At 34.9% G+C, this 21,597-nt stretch overlaps 3 protein-coding genes across 4 annotated transcripts; all 3 read left to right on the forward strand.

The window, feature by feature from the left end:
- The first annotated feature begins 1,427 nt into the window (after positions 1–1,427).
- Positions 1,428–2,681, forward strand: LOC113724482 (uncharacterized). Its single transcript, XM_027247381.1, has one exon. The coding sequence runs from the start codon at positions 1,428–1,430 to the stop codon at positions 2,679–2,681; it is 1,254 nt and encodes a 417-aa protein (XP_027103182.1).
- A 9,497-nt stretch (positions 2,682–12,178) lies between these two features.
- LOC113727425 (light-inducible protein CPRF2) lies at positions 12,179–17,182 on the forward strand. Of its 2 annotated transcripts, XM_027251583.2 has the most exons (7): positions 12,187–12,767; positions 13,169–13,271; positions 14,707–14,920; positions 16,087–16,162; positions 16,244–16,369; positions 16,554–16,734; positions 16,815–17,182. In XM_027251583.2, the coding sequence occupies exons 1-7, from the start codon at positions 12,264–12,266 to the stop codon at positions 16,880–16,882; spliced, it is 1,272 nt and encodes a 423-aa protein (XP_027107384.1). In that variant the 5' UTR covers positions 12,187–12,263; the 3' UTR covers positions 16,883–17,182. The 2 variants fall into 2 exon arrangements, with proteins under 2 accessions (XP_027107383.1, XP_027107384.1); XM_027251582.2 differs by having other exon boundaries at positions 12,179–12,767; positions 16,554–17,182.
- Positions 17,183–19,541: 2,359 nt separating this feature from the next.
- On the forward strand, positions 19,542–21,290 carry LOC113724483 (endoglucanase 17-like). The gene is made up of 3 exons (XM_072077296.1): positions 19,542–19,976; positions 20,073–20,275; positions 20,368–21,290. Exons 1-3 carry the CDS (start codon positions 19,713–19,715, stop codon positions 20,369–20,371), a joined length of 471 nt encoding a protein of 156 aa, XP_071933397.1. The 5' UTR covers positions 19,542–19,712; the 3' UTR covers positions 20,372–21,290.
- Positions 21,291–21,597: the final 307 nt, after the last annotated feature.

Raw genomic sequence — 21,597 nt, forward strand, 5'->3', positions numbered from 1 at the left:
CTCCTCAGTTCCCACCCGAATTTTTCTGCAAAAGTTGAAACGCACGGCTTTGAAACTGGATGTACCAAAAGCTTTGAAATTTCAAGCTATTACCATTTACCAGGTTAGTTTGACATTGCATTTATTTACTGAAATGTGGGTGTAAAAATTTCGCCCGCCAGTTGTTTGATGAATTGCTCGAGAGGGACTTGTATTGTTTTTCGTACTTGGCCTTCTGAATTTGGATGATAAGCATTTATTTTAGTTGATTCTGAGATTGGTTTCCTTTTCCAACTTTCATACTAATTTTATTTTGAGGATCCTATTGGCTTCCTTGGGTGATGGCCGGGCTTTTCAGTCAGGCTGAATGGCCGAAATTTGTAAAGGAATTAGGGAAACCAGTCTTTTGCATTGGTCAAATTCCCATCTCTATAGGCCATAACCAGCATTTCTCAATCAATTTTATTTCGATTACAGGTTGTTGTTTTGTTGCAAATGTAGTGGTAATGGCCAACAGGACAATTGATTCTTTTTTCAAGAAAAGACGTCTAGAACCAAGTGGAAGTGGTGAAACTCTTTGTCCTCTTCGTAATTCTTCTCCTAAGCATCAAACAAAGAAATTTTGTAGAGCTGAATCATTAGAGTTTGATATTTCATCCATAGAACGTGATCCTGGAAAGCAAAAATCCATTTGGGAATATCTAGAGTATCAAAGGGATGAGGTACGGAGAGCATATATTAAGTTTGGGCCATACCAACCTGAGCTTCCGATTGAATCAATGGTTGTTGACAAGAAGGGCCGACGTTTTCTTTTCTCTTGGTATAAATTGTTTCCAGATTGGTTGGAATTTTCTCCAACAAAGAATGCTGCCTTTTATCTTCCTTGCTTATTTTTTTCCGAGCCAACGGATCGTTTTGGATCAATGGCCTTCACAACTAGTGGATTTAGATCATGGAAGAAGGTAAATGATGAAAAAAATTGTGCTTTTTAAAATCACATTGGAAAAGATCCTAACTCATCACAGAAAGTGGCAATGCAATGCTATCATGATTTGGGAAACTCATTGCAACATCTTGATAAAATTATTGAGAAGCAAAATTCTGAGCAGGTTGCAAAAAATCGCTTGCAACTTCAAGTTTCCATAGATGCTGCAAAATGGTATGCATTTCAAGCGGTGGCTTTTAGGGGTCATGATGAAAGTTTAGATTCTAACAATCGAGGTAATTTTATTGAGTTGATCAAGCATGTGTCTTCTTATAATGAAAAAGTGGCTGCTGTGATCCTTGATAATGCTCCTCGAAATGCATCTTATACTTCTCCTACGATCCAAAAGGAGATATTGTCCATTTGGTCGAGCAAGATACAAAAGTATATTTGAGAGGAGATTAGTGATTCAAAATTTTCTATACTTATTGATGAGGCTCAAGATAGATCAAAAAGAGAGCAAATGGCTATTGTTCTTAGATTTGTGGACAAGCAAGGCTGTATTCGAGAGAGATTTTTTGACATTGTTCATGTGCACGAAACCAATTCCTTGACTTTGAAGAAGGAGATATGTGATGTCTTTTCTCGCCATAATCTTAGTGTGCAAAACATTCGTGGCCAAGGATATGATGAAGCTAGTAACATGCGTGGAGAATGGAATGGACTGCAAGCATTATTTATTCAGGAGTGCCCCTATGCATATTATATTCACTGTTTTGCTGATCGACTGCAATTCACATTGGCAGCAGCATCTCAAGAGGTAATTCCTGTGGAACAATTCTTTACATACTTATCTCTTCTTATAAATTTAATTTCATCTTCTTGCAAACGTGTGGACCAACTGAGAGTTGCTAGAGCTGCTAGAATTGCTGAATTGATTGCTATTGATGAACTTGAGACTGGTAGGGGTCAGAATCAGATTGGTACCTTAAAACGGCTAGGGACTACAAGATGGGGGTCTCATTTTAGTTCTATCTGTAGCTTATTCACAGAATATGAAGACATTTGCTCTGTCCTAATTGATGTTATCAATTATGGAAATACATCAACTCAAAGAAGTGAAGCTGACAGAGTTTACGATTTCATGACATCTTTTGATTTTGTTCTTGTTATGCATATGATGAGGGACATTTTAGGATTTGCACAAGTACTTTCTCAAGCTTTACAATGCAAATCTCAAGATATTTTGAATGCCCTTATATTGGTTTCAGTAACAAAGGATCGACTTCAAAGTTACAGAGATAATGGATGGAATGAATTGTTCACCAATGTAAAGACATTTTGTGATACACGAAATATAGAGATGCTTGATATGAATGTCATTTATAAAGCAGGTCGAGGAAGAATTCGAAAACAAAATGATCCAATTACCATGGAGCATCACTACAGGATTGATGTGTTTTTGGCAACGGTTGATTCTCAAATACTTGAAATGAAGAATAAGTCTAAGGAAGATGTAATAGAGTTGCTTATTCTTAGTTCAGCGTTGCACCCCAAAGATAATTTTCAGGCTTTCAATATTGAACAAATTTGTCAACTTGCAAACAAGTTTTATTCAGCTGACTTCACATATCAAGAGAAGTTACACTTAAGAACTCAATTAGAGCTTTTCCAGATTGAGTTTTCCTGTAATTCTCAGCTTCAAAATTTGTCATCACTTCAGGAGTTGTGCCAAGTGTTAGCAAAGACAAGAAAGTCAATGTGCTATACTCATTGATTCATCTTATTTTGACTCTTCCTGTTTCAACAGCTACAACAGAGCGTGCATTTTCTGCTATGTAAATCATCAAGACTTGTTTGCGTTCTAGGATGGAGGAAGACTTTCTTGCTAACTCTATGATAATGTATATTGAGAAAGAAATTGCTAGAACTTTTGATATAAATTCAATCATTGATGACTTTGATAAAATTAAAAGTCATCGTACACAATTTCATATGTCCCACACAGTCAAATAAATTTGTAAATAGGATGATATTTTTGTATATGTGAAGGGAATAAGTAATTTTCATTCTATATAAGGTTGTTTCTAATCTTGTGGTATATATGTTCACATTATTTTTTTTGAAAATATATTTTACTTTCATTGCTATAGACACACCCCCCCCAAAGTTAATTCCTAGCTCCGCCACTGGATATATTTGACTATATAACACATTAAGTGATAAGTAAATACTTTATCATTTATATTTTGGAGCAAATTTTGTTTAGAAAATTTAGTACCACTTAATTAATTTCGATATTCATTTTTTTTTGTTATCAAATGCTTTTGAACATGTTAATATATGAATCTATTAAATTTAAATACTGAATTGGGTTATTAAACAAGGCCTTACTAATGGAATAGGACAATGGTCAAGCAACACCTCTTCCTGCTTCTTTATGTGATGAGCTAGATAGAATTCAAAGGAACTTCCCCTAGGGCTCAACCAAAATTTTTTTAAAAAAAAACTCCATGTTAATTGGGATTTTGTTTGCCCCTCCCCTTTTGGTACAGAAGAGTGAAGGGAAGAGGTAGACGAGGAGGGAGGCAGAAGAGGATGAGGGAGGAAAGGGGGAAGGGGAGTTGATCTCAGGTATTGGTAGTGAACGGGAAAGGAGGTGTAAGAGTTAGAGGAGTGTGGTGGTAGGTGGTTGAGGAAGGGAGGATAAAAAATTTTAAAAATATCAAACAAAGTTTTAAATTATAAAAATTTCCTCAAAACACATCTACAATGAAAGTTTTCAATATACAAAATTACAATAAAGTTTTTCAAAACACTTAATCCATACGAATCCATAATTTTCAAAAAAAATTTCACCTGTTCAATAATTTTTCATGCTAAAAATCCACTAAATTTCATCTAGACCATTTCGTTATATCTAGCTATTATGTTAGACTAGGAGATGTTCACCGTGCTCGCGCACAGTGGTAAGTTGTAGGTATGCCCAGGTTGAAAGTACAGTAAATATTTATTTTAGAAGAGATTTGTTGTACAGGGAACTTATTAAGCTTGGTTGGAATTTTTTTTAATTCTATAGGTTATTTTATATTTAAAGAGATAGTCAGAACATTCAAAATTCCTTGCTTTCCTGGTGTACACTAAGTATGCAAAGAAAATGAATATGCTATACTTTAAAATGTCCACATGAGAAGTTAATGCTATTCCAATGTAATGCATTCAGTTTCAGTTGGATTGATGCAAATTTTTCTTCTTCCCCAAAAACAAAGACACCATAGTGAGTCTACAGGGAGAAGAAACTCTAAAGCATCATCCACTCAATTAAGCTAATAGCAAAAGCTGCTACATATTGACCCAAAGAATCCAGTATAAGCATCCTGACATCCTATACCCAATTGCAACAAAAGGAAAAAGAACAAGGCAAAGAAACACAACTAAATAGCAACCTAGGCAAAAAGTAAATTATCAAAAGGACACCAAAGCTTTCACAGTACCCTTTAATTTTCCAGTTTTGTGTGTGCATGTGAGAGAGAGCCAATAATTAATAAAAATATTACAATGCAAGTTCCAAATCACCGTGGTAAGGAAAAATGACATAATCCAAATACATTTTCGTTTTCTTATCCTATAGCCTGTGATATGCACTCTGGTTGCTTTTTAGCAGTGAATGCAGATGCATAGAGGCTAGAAAAACGAAATGTTTGCGGGCAACTTTTTCGGTAGGAGGGTTTTTCATTTGTTAAGTTTAAGCTAGTAAAGAAAAAGGAGTTATGGAGGATGGAATAATACATGAGCAAAAATAGTCCTTATACTAAACGCTGAAAAAAGAAACACGGCGCAGGGAAATTTCTTATTTTGATAGATCTAAATTCACTCATTTTTCATGATGGAGTACACATGGAAACTATGATACCATGAACTGCTTTTCGACACCATAAAAAATTAGAACATTGTAGGTGTAAGCTGATTCAGGAAGGAAAGCTAAAATTTCATCCAGTTCCAGTTGATGCTCAGTAGCAAAGACGTCCCAGAGATTATCCTTCTTTTCCTGTGGCATTTTTGCATAACGCTTGCAATGCTTGGTATTTCTATCCATTAAGCTGGTACCAATGAAGTAAATAATTCACACACTCCCAAACACAAGTTAGCTATCAGCCAAAAAAGGCCAGAACAGCGGCAAGACATGAAGGTGATATATATGGTTACTTTCATACCACATAACATCTATAGTAGACAAACTATCCAAGCAAACTAACAGAAACAAGACCAACAAGAAAGGAATAGCAAATGATAGCAGAAAAAGTAGGAAAACTTGCAAAATAAAAACAGAAGAGGTTAAACAAATTTACAAAAAAAGAATGAATGAGCAAGGAGGTTAAACAATAAAAGTCACATAGTTCGAAGAGTAGAAAGTGGCTACAACTCCAGGAGATGCACATACAATCTGCATGTAAGAATGGGAAGCAGCACATCTAGTGCAGCAACAGTGCGAAACCAAGGAAAAAGGAGCAAACATCTAGTCTAAAAGAACCTGGATAGATATCCAAGAAACAAGAAATATAATTTGATTAAAAGAAGTCTAAAGTGGAAACAGGAGGAACACCTCTTCCATCTCATGGCAACAAGGAGTATACCGATGCTGATGCCAAGAGCCAGAAAAAAGAAAACCAGGGGAGGCTGAGCAACTGGTACAGAATGAGCTGCATGGGAGGAATATAAGGTCTGAAGTTTGCATGAGAAATGAATGGAAAGCTACTTTCCATTTCCGTTCATGAAAAGCCGGGTGGAGAAACTTCATGAAAAGCTGCGAAGAGAAGCCTCACAAGCGTGCAGTGCCTATGCGTTACAAATTCAAGGAACCATTAAAGCGTCAGAAGCTAGTGTAGCCAGTGAATATATGGCTGTCCATGCACATGAAGAGATGTACATTGTCGGCCAGTGTTAGTAATTCACTAAAAATCATGTTCCTATTAGACATTCTTATTTAACCAATAAATCGCACAATAGCGGTATTTAACATAACACAATTAGCATAATTACATGGATCACTGCCATGTCTCATGCACTAAACAAAAATTATTTAGCAATTTCTTATCTATCACACTATAAAGTAAAGGTAAGACAAAAATAGCCAAAACATGTACATTATTGTCAAGTGCTATTATTCCACTTAAATACAATTTCCTGCAGTAATTTAATATAATATACGATTGTAATTAATAAATCACAAAACTGCAGTAATATGATATAATATTATTAGTAAAATTACATGGGCTATTGACATATTCTATAGCTTGGGCAAAAGTTATCAAGCAATTTCATAGTTATCACACTATAATTTAATATAACATATCATTGTAATTAATAAACGGCACAATTGATGGTAATTTGATTAATATTATTATTAAAATTGCATGGGTTGTTGACATATTCTATAATTTGGGCAAAAGTTGTCAAGCAATTTCCTATTTATCACACTACAATATAAACCAAGACAAAAATACCAAAAAGCTGTATAGGGGCGGCAAGTTCTGGTAATTCATTCAAGCTCTATTATCTGCTTTTAATAGGAAGCAAATCATCACTTCCTTGCTTTTAACAGCTCGATAGAAAGCATTCTGCCTTTCCATAAGGCTCTTAGTAAAGATGTAATAATTGCTCCTAGGTTCCAAGGACAGAGAACATTTGACGCCTTTTTTGGTTCCAAGGACAAGAGACGCATGACGCTGAGTCCATACAACAATAGAAAGAATAGGACAAAAGAAAGAACAAGTATAAATACAAAAAAAAAAAAAAGAATTCCAGTTTCCGCACGTGAGGAAGACATGGAGGACGACCATGCTTTGGCACCCTCTTCCCAGTTTATATACATTCTTTAAACAAGAGACATCCTGTATGAGAGGAACATTTTGATCAAAAACCACCAACTTGAAATTGATGATGTGGCCTATTAGTAGAGACTCTTGAGTTCCTAAATTCATGCCTGACTTTTATAAAATTCCCTAGAAATCCCAAATCGTTTAATCTAAAGATCTCAAAATCACACAAAGAAAGAACTTGGATAGACTTCAACAATTAAAGAAAAATACTTAAATCCCCAGCTATGTAAATTAACTTCCACAATTCTCTTACCTCATTAACAACAAAAATAGCAAACATTCTTTTGGGGTTCTAGGGTGTCTCTGAAGTTTCAAGTATGCAATTCAAGCCATATGGGCAATTCGGGATATTTGGAGGTTGTTTTCTTGGCACCTTTCAATTTTCTCCTTTTATTAGGCTAACAAATTTGCTTTCGAACTTTGTTGGCCGGAGATGTGTTAATTGATTTTGGGCCAATTGGTTTTATGTGAAATATCCTCAGTGTGCCTTTAGAATAGGTGTGCCTTTTACGTGGCTTGACTCCCAACCGTTTAATAGTAATATTTAACCAATGTTTTTAACCTTGGACCGGAGAGTGAACCAAAAAACCTTCTAGTTTATGGTTCGATCAGTTCAAAGGTTTAATAAATTTTTATTCATTTTAGTATTAAGAATTTTGAATAAAACTAAAATATTTATTTTATAAAATAAAAACCTAATAAAAACCTGTTGAACCTCCCAATTTTTACCAGTATTTACCGGTTCTTGATCGGTTCAATTAATTCTTTGCTTTTTAATTGAACCGGACCAGAGGCATAGCCAGTTTGACTAGTTGAACCGTCCGATCTAGTCTGATTTTCAAAACATTGTATTTAACAAAGCACTTTTTATAGCGATGACAATGGAACCCACCCCGCGGGGGAAGAAATGAGGTAGGGGTTGGGGTTTGGCCAGAGAGAGGGGATTTTTTCCCACCTTAAACAGGGTGATCCTCGTCCCTGCTTCAATTAATATATATATATATATATATATATATATATAACTATACGTAAAAACTACTAATTATAAATTCATTCTAATTAAAATAAACTAGCAATTAGTTATGTTTAATATTAAGTAATTAATCTTGTATAAATTTTATATTTGACTAATTTAGGAATTAGTCAATTTGACTATCAGTCTGAAATGTTACATCACTGAGTCAAATTGAATTGTGCCACATGAGTCAATTAGAATTTGCTTTCTCTGTAATGCCTTAAATTGTTGTTTTGATGTTAGTTGGAAAGACGACTTTCCTTTCTGGCTTAAAAGTGCATCTAGGAATGACACATGATGGAGTAGTTGCCCTAATACCTTGTAAGGTTTTGTTGGCAATGAAATCTGTTACCATTTGAAAAAAAAATGCTTAACTTATGACTCATGTTGCTATTCTGGTTTTTGGTTCTGTTGGTGAATTGAGTTGCATTAACTTTTTGTTAGTTTTTGTGAAAGCAAACAATCAAATGATCGAATTTTTGTCCTTTCCCCCAAGCACCCACAGGAGGAGATGGGCAGGGAAAGGTAGGGCAGGGGTAGGTATTTGGCAATGAGGTGGAGGACAGAGAGGGGATTCCCCACCCCATCCTCGTCCTGTTGCCATTCTTAACTTTTAGGTATTCAATGGCCTATGTGATGTAGAAAATAGTTTAATGGACAAGATAAAATATTAAAACATTTAATAACCTATAGTGTATTTTACCCTTATAAAGACCCAAGGATCTAGCTCATTCAGTTGGCTCTCTTAAGTTTCCTCTTTCTTCTTTCTCCTTTCTCCTTTTTCGTTGTCAGAGTTAGAGTACGTTTAATAAAACTAACTCTGAAAACTGAAAATTGAAATTTGAATTCATTAAATTATTGAATTATTAAATACTAAATCTGATACATTTGAGTATATATTATATTAAATAATAAGCGAATAGCTTATAACTTATTTTTTTGGAGCAAATTTTATCTAAATAATTCAGTATTAGTTAATTAATTCAAATATTTTATTTTTTGTTATCAAATGCATTTGACCGTATTAAAATTTGAATTCATTGAATTTAACTGTTGAATTGGTTTTTCAAACAGGCCTTAGAGTCTTAGTCAAACAACAAACAAAATAAAGAATATTAATTTTAGAAGTAAGTAATGTGAACTATTGTAAATTGGAGTCACTAAACCTTAGTTGTAAATGCATACGTGGCATCAATTAGGCAGAGTCACATTCCGCAATTAAATATTAGCAACAAACATGTACAAACAAGCGAGTGACAAGGCAGTCTCCACTTCGTTTTGTTATGAATACAATCCATTCCATTAGCTCTAAAGCAAAAAGTGAACCTACATGCTGTAAATACTGAATTTTACTATTTTGTAAAAGGAAAATCCTATATTAAATGCTATATGATTTAACAGATAAAAATAAATTAGAAGATGATTCGTCTCCTTAATTTTAAAATTTAATGTTTATATTTATCAATTAAAAATGTCATAGTTTTCAGTCACTTTTCATTGATACATTTTTTATGAAATATCATATATCATTGGGCCATCTGACTGAATCATCTCTATCCTATAACCCTTAAGAGTTGAATGAATCTCTCAAATCATAGGCCACGTTTGCATCACCTTTGAAAATGTTTCGACCGAGTGGGCATTAAAGAACTACTAATATTTCGACCAATTAATGATAATGATCAAAAAGGTGACATTGCATTAGGAATTAGCCACAAACAAACGGAGCTTTATGCCACCCTCTTTAAATTGGAAAAGCATTTTGGGTCCACAAGTAAAAGTGGGCCAACAAATTTTGTAGGTCAAATTTTATGTTTATCCACAATTGGGCCGCCGCTTCCCGACGCTAATTATCCAATGAAATTTGTGGAATTGAGAGATGGAGAGAATGTCGCCTATTTGCATCAACAATGATAGGCAAATTGCTCGAGCAGTGATAAAACAAATCTTTCAGTTGTTAGATATTTTGGGTTGAGATTTTGCAATATTCTATTATATTTTGGAAATTATTAGCTTCTATTCTTATTAAGGCAAGGAATTAATGATTGAGAGATTTTATGTAATAAAATAAGATTTTTTTTAATAGTGTAAGTAAGAGAATTCGAACCCAAAACTTCTCGTAACATAAGACATTGTATGGATTAATTTTCTATACATTGATTGTGTATATACATTCATTATTAGATGTATAACACATAATCCAAATTTATATTTGAAATTCAAATTTTACATATGTATTTTATATCCAACCGTGATAGTGTATACGCCGTTAGTATATATAAAATTTACTCATATTGTATTGTATCATAAGATTTTTGTCCCAATCATCAGGGCAAGGGATTTTAGTCTCTTCCTTGTTGATCCCTCGCTGGCAGTTTGGGAATGAGAGGGAATCGGGGGAGGGATAAAAAAAAGGAGATTTTTTTCCCACAGGATTTACCTAATTGATGTCTCGATGTTAATTCAAACAATCTTCATTTATTAAAAACTAAATTAATTCAAGGAAAAGGGACCTATTGCCAAAGGACGGTAAAAGTAAATATGTAAATCTATTTTGTAAGTTGTGTACATCCACTGCTCCGACATATTCCGCAAAAAAATTCTCAATTTAATAAGGTGATCTTATCGTTGCACCCTTCAGCTCTTTTAGGCTCATCTCCTTCTACTTTTCGTTTTTGGATTTCTTATTCTTTTTGTTTTGATTTTTCTTATAGTCTTCTCCGTCAATACGCATACACGTAGCTAGAACTAGAAGTGTTTGTTTGGATAGGGTATTATTTGAAATATTTTGTTTGGAATAATTACTGTAACACTTTTTGTGATGTGATGTATGTGAGATAAAAAACTGTATTGAAAATTATAATGATGATGTCAGCAAATATATTTGACCAAATATATTTTTATCTTCCTCTCTTTTGGGAATAAAGTAACAAAAAATTTAGAATGTGTGCGTTTTGAAATAAATGAATTTTAGGATGTTGATGCCCATTATTTGTTGCATCATAGTTGAATTATCTATTGAATGAAATCGTACTGGGAAAAATTTGGCTAATGGGACATGGGGCTTTGTGTCCAATGGTCACTCATTAACAAGCTTTTATTCCATTAAACCTATTATGTATATATACATTAACAATTTATCTGTCATTACATTTATACACTATGTCACTATCCATAATTAATTTCCTTGCATTTATATGTTTTCCTTAATTAATTTTATATTTTTAAAAATTTAACATCTCAAATACATCTTGACGTGTGTTTGAAAGGAAAGATCAATAAGACAAATCAATAAGGCGCTGGTTAATCAAGATTAGTTTTATATTTATAGGACACTCGTTGAACAGGTCCATAAGATATTTTAGATTAGCAAGGAGAGTTGGTCCAGTTTCCTTGAATTCTAAAGCATGCACACCGGATTATTGGGTTCAAGCCTTCAAGGGCCTTGCGGATAGAGATATCTTGAGAGAAGGTATTCTAGAAATAAAAAAATTTCCTACCATAATCATAAAACGATAAAAAGGGCATGTGTCCTCATCCAATCATTAGACAAAATTAGACTCTTTCACACGCCAACCACAAAAAACTACATATATGACCGAAATTAAAAATCTATCTTCTTATAGTAAACTTTTTTTTCCCACACAAGCGGTTAAATTTTCAAAAATTTCTTTTTATATATTCAATTATGTATTTAGACTCATCTGCGTTCAACATCACTATGTTTTGGTTATGGATGCATGATATATAAATTTCTTTTCAAATATCCAATACCCCTCAAATACCCTATTGTAACAAACAGAGTGTAAGATTATTGTTTGGATGGCAGTTTTCTAAGAATTTTTTTTGTACTTTCCACATATTTTTTTAATCTCAATTACATCAAATTACTATAGTAATTATTACAATGCATTTTTCTAAAAAAAAAATCCAAAAAATAGTAAATCAAACGGTATTCGATTTAATAAAATGATTTTGCCGTATCTAGATTAATACCAATCCAAGTCATTTCATGAATAACATATGATCAATTAATCAACTAATAAAACTACTTGTTATAAATAACATTTTCTTGTTGCATCGAAATATATAAATGTTAACTAATTTGACTAAATTGAAGTTGTTAAAATGAAATAGTTAAATAAATGAAAAATAAGATTATTCAGAAATACACATTGAATGCTGAGATTGGGCATTGAATTCCTATGATAATATTTGAAAGAGATATATGATATGCCGCTAGTGTCATATGATCTTGTAGATTTATTATAAATCTTTTGGTTACTTGCTAAAAATGATTTTGATTTACCAATTTCTTTCACAATTTCCTTTTTTGTTTTCTAGCTATTTTTCTAGCTAAGTACTAATAATAAGTAGTTAAGTACTATACGAATAAAGCAAGAGAAAAGAGAATAAGAACAAAAGAAAAACAAAAAGAAAGAAGGGAGAGAGAAGACCGGAGAGAATGGATAGGGTGTTTTCAGTGGACGACATTGCGGACCAGTTCTGGTCGCCGCCTCCGATGCAGATTCGACTCGGCGGCGACGAGGAGGAGTCGGGCTCGGTCTCATCGTCCGCTAACAACAATAACACCGCATCTTCAGCGAAGATGATCAACCGCAGCTCATCTGAATGGGCCTTTCAACGCTTTCTCCAAGAAGCCTCCGCAACCAATCATTCGCCATCTCCGCCGCAGCCCCAGCCGCAGCCGGCGTCGTCTAATCCTAGGCCCCAGAGCGACGTCGTCGAGATCAAGGATAATATCTCCAATCGGGATTCAAATGCTGCAACTAGTGATAATAAAAATAAAATTCTTAATAATAGTAGTGATAATCAGGAAGTCAAGGTGGCTTCCACGACGTCGTTTGGAGGTCCTGTGCCGCCCAATATTCCCGTTGATTCTGAAGAGTACCAGGCTTTCCTCAAAAGCAAACTCGATTTGGCGTGCGCCGCTGTCGCTTTGTCTAGGGTACTTGTTTTGTCTCTCCCAAATTGGAAGCTCCATTTCCCTTTTCCTTTTTCTTTTGCATTTTAATTTGGCTTTTTTGTTTTCCGAATTCCTACCAAATAAACTAGTAGTAGAAATGATGGAGGAAATGCTTTACATGTTTTTTTTCCCCCTCAGAATTAGTTTGAAAAATGGATAAAAGTTTGTTCAATAGCCTTTTTCCGATTGAGTTTTTTTTGGCTTCAGAACTGGTATGTAGGATATTTATTTCATTTTATTTTTATTGCTATTGCTGATACCATGCGAATTTGGACACTTCTTTTTGCGTTGCTAGTTTTATGTATTTTCATTCTAATTTCTGTGAATATGTGAAGGATATATTTTTTAACTTTGTTATTTTTTGGCGGCAATGATGTGGATAGGCCAACTATATGAAACCTCGGGAATCTGCTGCCATGCTGCCTGACAGTGCATCGCAAGGATCCAGTACGAGTACGACGCCAGTATCTCAAGTTGTTTCTAAAGGTTAGAGTTTTGATAATTTTTAATGGTGGAAAAGTTGAATATTTTACTGATTTATTGTTAAGACTCTTATCTAGCAAAGCATTAAAGTTAGAGTTCAATCAGTGGAGTGATTCGCGTTAGGTAGATACTTTACTTTTGACCATATGTCGCATATAGGAATCATGAGAACGTATTATGTACATCATCTATTGATTCATGTCTCAGATTGTTCTTGTTAATGTGCTATTGAGGGAATAGTAGGTAAAGTTCATTAGTATGATAAAATGACTATGTCAATGAAAACTGTGTGAAGACGTCAAACTAATGGCTAATGACAACTTCAAGAATGTCTGTAATGGACCATGCTATGTTTTATGGGAGCGTAGAATGTTAAAAGATGAAGATTGAGTGTTGTGCATTGGACTTGGGCTAGGATAGGTTCAATAATAGCCCAAACTAATCAAAAGAGATTGGGGTAGATAATTGGCAATTCTAAAGGAACCTGATCGTCTCTCTGAAAAAAGTGGAGGGTGTGACTGACTAATTCTGATATATGGTGAGGTGTTATTACCATGCCTATCAAGTTAGAAGATGGTAGAAGTCCAGTTATGCTTGCATTGAACAAGATGGTAGTTTCACTTCTAGTACCTTCGTTCAAAGTTCTAAGTTAATGGATTGGTTTTGAAGTTAGTCAAGGGCTTATCAGAGAATTCAAATTTAGGTAACCTAAACTTTTGAATCCTCAAAGTGAGTCCATTGTAAGTAACCTCTACGATAAAATCCTAATCCAAATATGTGTTAAGAGAAATTATCTGTTATCCAGTACTGCTGGGTGCAACACAAGTGAATAGAAGATACAGGAATATGAAAAAGAATGAAAACAAAAGAAATATTTAAACAGAAGGGAAAAAGGAAGCAAAATTGAACTGCAGGAAACATCATAAATTCTATTTAATAATTTAGGGCAAGAAGATAGATATGTCATTAGTTGATCATCATATTGAAAACAGATTGTAGCAGCAAATGTTCATTTAGAAATTCCGCACATGCCAATTTGTGTCTCATGACTTTTGTTTTTGTTTTTTCCTTTGTCTTTCGGGCACTCAGTCTTTAGATCCGAATTAGAACAACTTGAGTTGCATTGGTCTTTGTGGAAGTATATTACATGGTCACCGAAAATACTCCTTTTTCCATTTTGTCTTTTTTTTTTTTTTTTTAAATTTTGAATCCTTTTTCTTCTTATCTTGGGAGTTGGGTACAGTGTGGCAAATAAAGTTGCTGCTTCAGCAAAAAAGTAACTTAAGATAGAACTGCTGCACCAGAATGCACAAATAATCAATATATGTGTTTATCTTATTGGCAGCATCCATTTTAGGAGCTCAATGTAAAAGGTATTGTGAGGTACAAATGGGTAATCATTTAAATGACCATCATTTCTCCCTACTATTGTAAATAGGAGTTGGGCCTGATCCTGTCAAAGGACAAGACAACGATGTTGGGGGGCCACTTGGAATACCTTCATTGCCTGCACTGCAGAAGAAATCTGGGATCCAGATGAGGTCAACCACAAGTGGTTCTTCCAGAGAGGAGGAGTCAGATGAAGACGAAGGTGAAGAAGAAATAGAGGCAGCTGAAAATATGGATCCAGCTGATGCAAAACGAATGAGAAGGTAATCACTCCTTCCAGTAGGGTGAGTCTGTAAAATCTCGCTAATTAGTTTTCATTCTAATTTCCAGAGGAGATATTTTGGAATAGCTTCATTTCGTCTTCTACTGCTTGATTGGACTTTCTGCTTTATTACGTTTTGGCAAGTGATGTGGTTCCTATTTGGATCCCTTTTAAGTTGTACCACCATTTTTTATTGCTTCTGGGTGAAAGTCCATAGATTGCTACTGATTAGCTGTTGTTTTGAGTTGAATGCTTTAGTTTTCTGTGCTGGTTATCTTCTAAGTTATTTGCATTTGGTTATAATGCAACTTATTTCTGATAAATTGCACAAATCCTCTATTTGTGTAAATCCACACTTTGGAAAAGTTTCTTCAGTTAACTAACAATAAGTGATCTGCAGTGATCCTTTTGATGGATTTGAATTGGTTCTGCCATAGTTGCCATCAATATGAGGTAGGCAACTCTGAAATGAAGAAAATTACATGGGTTAAAATTGAGTTTGAGAATGACAAAAAAAGGAGGAAGCAATCGAAATTTGATGATTGGGAAGACATTTGGTTTACCTTTGACCTCTAAGTGTCTCCTCATCCACCTTTTAATATGCTTTCTCTAATTAATCTCTTATCGTGGAGCATTGGTGGTGAACTGAAGATAAACTGTTGGGAGTAATGGAGAACCTAGCATTTTTATTGGGCCTGAGTTTAGTTCCAACTGAAACAGGCAAGGCGTTGCTGATGGTATTAATTTAATGCATTGTCTAAATAGTGTATGGGTAGTTGTTTTAGTTATCTTCCTCACCTGTCATAGAAAGAAGCAAGCTTTAACTGCTGCTTGTGGTCCCAATGCGATGACTGATAGTGTAACATCTTTTCTTGTTTGTATACATAATTGAGTCTCCAAAACATTAGATTTGAGGCTAGCTTGCTTGAGCTTTATGAAATAGAAGACTGTAAGTTGAAAGTTCAGCAGCCTTTACAAATTCCGCATGCTATGCCAATTTTCCTTATTGACATCTGAGTTTTCAATGTTGATGCTCCTGGATAAACTTTTCAGTGCTTTCTAATTTCCATGCTTATATTCTGAGAAATTTTGATACCATTATGCAAACTATAGAAAAGGAAGATATCAGTTTGGTTTCCTTGTGTTAATTAAGCTAGTGTTCATCAGAATGCTTTCAAATAGAGAATCAGCTAGACGCTCAAGAAGAAGAAAGCAGGCCCATTTGACTGAGCTTGAGACACAGGCATGCTACTGTCATTGTTTCTTTGTTGGCAACTGTTGATTTTCTGAGAGACCTTCTGACATACTCTGTTTATTCTCCTAGGTTTCTCAGTTGAGAGTTGAAAATTCTTCTTTGTTAAAGCGCCTAACTGACATTAGTACGAAATACAATGAAGCAGCTGTTGATAATAGAGTTCTAAAAGCTGATGTTGAGACATTAAGAGCAAAGGTAACTGTATCCCCCAAAGGTTCTAGTGGTACTCTATAACGGCTTCTGTACCTATGACAGACATTTTAGTCTTCTTACATAAGAATCTGAATGAGAAACCGAAATCCAATAAAAAAAAAAAAGCAGTCTGCTTTAAGCAAATCTTTGAGTTCTGTTGAGTTCTTGCATTTGTCTCTCTTCGCAGGTGAAGATGGCTGAAGAAACTGTTAAAAGGGTTACCGGCTTGAGTCCATTGTTCCAAGCTATGTCAGAGATATCCACTATTTCCCTGCCATCATTTGCTGCTAGTCCGTCAGACACATCGACTGATGCTGCTGTTCCCGTCCAAGATGATTCACAGCGCCATTACTATCAAGCCCCATCGGGTAATCATCTCCCTGCTCACAATCCAAGAATCCAAAATGGTATGTTAGAAATTCCTTCCATTGATAACAATGTGTGCCAGAATCCTGCAACAACAGCAGCTTCCGGGAACAAGATAGGGAGAACATCCTCAATGCAACGCGTGGCTAGCTTGGAGCATCTGCAGAAGCGCATTCGTGGGGGGGTGAGCTCCCATGGCAATCAAGGCAACGGAGACCAGTAATCCTGATAGAATATCAAAGCGCGATTAGGATTTAGTCAGTAGAGATGATTATGTTGATTAGTGGTTATATTCAGGAACGAGGATTAATTGTATAGAGATGATTATTCTTTACATGCCCACATGTAAACTTGTCGATGGAACCAGTTTTTGCTTTTCATTAAGCAAATTGCTGCTTTGAACAGCTTAATCTATATATTCCTTTGTGGAGGACAGGATTATCTGGAGCACTTGGGGCTTATTCAGTTTGTTGCATACATGTTTATGTGAACTGATACCTCTAGTCCCGTCTCACAGAAAAGTCTTGCACAAAAAAATTCTGGAGTAATTAGAGAGTGTGTTTTGTTTTTAGTGCTTTTTAGTCTCACAGAAGATTTTGTGTACAAAAACTTTTTGAGTGTCCAAAATATGCTCAAACAGAAAAATTTTGGTTTGTACACAGCGCAATTTTGCTTAGGTCATGAATAATCTCCTAATTTTTTTTTATGTCAAATTCCAAAACATAATCATGATTAGGATAATGTTTACAACAATTCATAAACTAGCAGTTTGTGGATTGCACGCGATTTTTATTATACGTTATTGAAAAACGTATTGACAAAGAAATTCTGAAGTTTGTAAAGCACCAGATACAACACAAACAGAAACTTTGCAATATTAGGCATTCAAATGCACGTGGAATGCGTGAAAATCTTGTGACGAGTTTTCTAAGATGTCAGAAGTTTAATAGTTATACAAGTCAGAAAAACATTAATAATTTTCTTACTTGATTTAATGCTGCGAAAAGTATACATGAAAGACTATTATAGTAACAAGATAATGAAACATTCATCTAGATTTCAGATCTCAAAAATAGATTGTCAACATCATAAAATAGAGTTTTTTTTTAATATTATTTTCACATCCTACGATTGAGATATGTTCATCATTTGAGGAGGAACATCTTGAACATGAGCAATGTTTCAAATCTATTGAGCCTTGGGACATTTTGTTCAAGATAGAAGTGTGATATTTTGGAGCTCAGTTCCTTATTTACCCAGAAAAAAAAAAGGGAACATTTTGCAACTGTGGTAGGGAAACTGGGGAAATGAATAAAAGTGTAGAAAAATAAAAATAAAGGCAAAATTGGAATTTCAGACATTTTCTAACCATCAATGCAGGAAAAGTGCAGCAAAAGTAACGTAAAGGGCAAATCACATAGAATCGTAGGCAGGTTTTGTGCATTTAACCTTTAACTAGAATTTTGCCCCATGTCTTAGCACAGTTTCTTTTCTTATTTATTGTGAATTTATACAAATATGAATAATTTAAGTATGAAAATTAACAACAATTCTACATGTCCATACTTATTAACTTTAAAAAATTAATGTATTCGAAATGTTCAATTATTTTCTAATTTTTAAAAATTTGTTTACATACTTTCACTATAATGTGATAGGGTATATTAAACAATGTATCACATATCAAAAACTTGGTAGATATTATTTTTTTTTATAAATATTCTTTTAGATAATTTAAATTTTTATAATGACCATAAATCTAGAACTATATATTCACATTTAATTAAGTAGAAAAGATCCAGCAATCCAAATTTTTTTTCAATCAATAAATATTTAATTTCCAACAATATTGGTAAATTTGTTGGTGTAACAATTAATTCTTTTTTTGTACTAAGTTAATTCAAAATTAAGCGAAGATGTGGTGAACAATTTGAATACTAATCAATGATATAGTGGTGAAAGGAAGTAATTTATGGAATATATAAGATTTTAATGATTGTGATTTAAAAAAGATTTTACTATAGTTTTATGTAATAATTTCATAGGAAGCATTAAGATGAGATTAGTTATTTTTTAAAGTTATTTTATATATTATTGAGATAAGATTAGTTATTTTAAAATTAGGGATAATTTTTAAATATATAATATAATGTTCAATATGAATAAAATTCAAATGACCCATAACCCGTTAATTCTTTTCAATTAGGCATGTCACGTAAAAATGAGAAATAATTCTAATTAAAATAACTACTTTTATATATATATATTACTGAAAAAATAATTAGAAAAAAAAACAAATGTGACGTATGCCAGTTTGCCACCAATTCAGTTACGTAGTCAAAACCAACATTTGACTTCTTCCATCATACAATCCAGTCAGATTCTTTGACCAAATCAAATCAATAACGTATTTATCTCCAAACAGGAGGCCGTCAACGGTTCGGGGCCAGACCCAAATTTGAATCGGATCTGTCAACATTTTTCGGGTACAAGTAGGTATATAGATTCGCGACCGAAACTCGAACTCATTTTATTTAATGAAAAAATAAATTAGAAACGGAATATACTATTTTGATCCGTATGTGACTGCAATCCATTTTAATTAATTAATAATTTAAAAATATATATATTAATCTATCATATCAATACTACATTACTATTTCCGGACAATGCTACTATTTCCAAATTTTTTCAACCCTAATATCCCGCCGTCGGGGCATTCTGTGGGGTTTTCTATCCCATATCGGTATTGGGAGGATTGGGGTTTGAATAAATAAGTCCCTCACATAACTTCAAAAGTTACCGGCTTTTGAAGTTACTGCGGGGAATCGATTTATTTAGATAAATTCTTACTTCTGTAAGAAAATGTCAGAAAAAAAAAATATCCCGCCGCCGCACATCTCTTATTCCCTCACACTCTCTTTTCCCTTTTGCTCTGCCTCGGCCAGTCTGCCGTCAAACGGGCAAGGGCAGCGGTAAAATGACTAACTACATTTCCTCTGCTTCACTGGTGGTGACCACCGCCCTCGTTTTGCTTTCCTTCTACTCCACCTCTTTGCTTCTCTGCAATGCTGCTGCTTACCCACCACACTACCGCCACCCTCGCTTCGCCTCTCACAACTACAGAGATGCTCTCTCCAAATCTATTATCTTCTTTGAGGGGCAGAGGTCAGGAAAGCTTCCTTCTAACCAGAGAATCACTTGGAGGAAGGATTCTGGTTTATCAAATGGCTCTGCAATGCATGTACGTCTTTCAATCTTTCGGGGTTGTTGAGCCTCGTATCTACTTCGGTTTTTTTTTGCCTTATTTCTTTACTTTTGAGGGACAATGCTGCTGCAGGTTGATTTGGTGGGAGGCTATCATGATGCAGGGAACAATGTTAAGTTTGGGCTTCCAATGGCGTTCACCACCACCATGCTCTCCTGGAGTGTCATTGAGTTTGGCGGCCTCATGAAAGGCGAGCTTCAGAATGCTAAAGACACCATTCGCTGGGCTACTGATTACCTTCTCAAAGCCTCTGCCCACCCAGACACAATCTATGTGTAGGTTTCTGTCCTCTCCAAGAATTATTCCCTCCCCCCCCCTTTTTTCTCTTTTGGTGTTAAATGTGACATCTTGACTTCTGATCCATTAGGTAGGAGATGCAAGCAGGGACCATGCTTGTTGGGAGAGGCCTGAGGATATGGACACCCCCAGAAGTGTGTTCAAGGTGGACAAAAATACTCCAGGAAATGAGGTGGCAGCAGAAACAGCTGCGGCTATAGCAGCTGTTTCTGCTTCTTAGGTCTTCAGAAGGAGTGACCCCACTTAGAAGGCTTCTGACTGGCCTTTTTTCAGGGTAGGCCCGACCCAGAGCCGGGACCGGGGTGATTCCGGGAGAAAGACTAGAAGACCGTCGAGTATTTGGACCGAATCCAGAACTAATAGAATATGATGGGTTCGAATTCATTAATTTTGACTTGGACCTGGCCCGTTGACAGGCGTACCAAACAGCAACAACAAATGTATCTTGGACTACCAAACAGCAACAACAAGTACACCAAACACTTATTGGTGAATATCTGAAATTCAATCATCTAAAAATCGTACGTACAAATCCCAATTTTCTCAACCGACAACTTCATAGTTATGCCTAGCAGGAGAAATTGCCGGCGGCCGGTGGAGGAGGAGGTGGAGAAGGAAGAGGACGACCGGCCTAGAGGGTTTGGCTTTATTTTTTGCATGGCTGCTGTAGGCTTTGCATATATACTTATACCGGCCCTCTTTTTCCAGAAACATATGGGGAATACTTTGTTGAAATTTGTTCATTCGGAACCTATCCAACATGATGACAAGATTGCCTTCGTAGTATTTATAGGGCTGGTCTTGATATCCTTTGTAACGGGGTTTTTCTACTTTTTTCTTGCTGTTTTTCATTCCATTAGTCTTTTTATATTCTATAGGGAGAAGAATATCAGACCAATATTGGACGAGGGACAATCGTTGGTACAAGTCAATGAAGGTTAAGTAAAACTAGCCTGGCTGTTTGGGTTTTTTTTTTTTTTTTTTTTTTCAGGGTTGTACTTGACATCATTGTGTGTATGGTTTCTTTCGAGAATCAAAGTTAGCTCATTGTTGAGAGAGATTTATCTTTGGACAATTCTTGTTCATGTTTTATAGATAGTTGCATTCTTATTATATGTCACTCCTTAATTTACTTCTTTCTTTTCCAGATGAATTATTGCTTCTGTGCTTCGTAATGTTATATCCCATTTGTTTATCCTGTGAAGCATTGATTGCTTGCTTTCTTTCTTCACCCCAAGCTGTTCAAGCATCTTGGGTTCTTGTATTGTAAATATTTTGTCAAGAAATTTGTAATGTCACG

This window comes from Coffea arabica, chromosome 2c (genome assembly GCF_036785885.1).
Source record: "Coffea arabica cultivar ET-39 chromosome 2c, Coffea Arabica ET-39 HiFi, whole genome shotgun sequence".
Lineage (NCBI taxonomy): Eukaryota > Viridiplantae > Streptophyta > Magnoliopsida > Gentianales > Rubiaceae > Coffea > Coffea arabica.

Bases quoted from the DNA above. Each gene is read 5' to 3' on its own strand.
- LOC113724482 (XM_027247381.1), top strand. From the start codon at position 1,428: ATGGCTATTGTTCTTAGATTTGTGGACAAGCAAGGCTGTATTCGAGAG.
- LOC113727425 (XM_027251582.2), top strand. From the start codon at position 12,264: ATGGATAGGGTGTTTTCAGTGGACGACATTGCGGACCAGTTCTGGTCG. The intron at 14,921-16,086 runs GTAATCACTCCT...AGTGTTCATCAG, and splicing joins GATGCAAAACGAATGAGAAG to AATGCTTTCAAATAGAGAAT. The intron at 16,370-16,553 runs GTAACTGTATCC...CTCTCTTCGCAG, and splicing joins TTGAGACATTAAGAGCAAAG to GTGAAGATGGCTGAAGAAAC.
- LOC113724483 (XM_072077296.1), top strand. From the start codon at position 19,713: ATGACTAACTACATTTCCTCTGCTTCACTGGTGGTGACCACCGCCCTC. The intron at 19,977-20,072 runs GTACGTCTTTCA...ATGCTGCTGCAG, and splicing joins CAAATGGCTCTGCAATGCAT to GTTGATTTGGTGGGAGGCTA.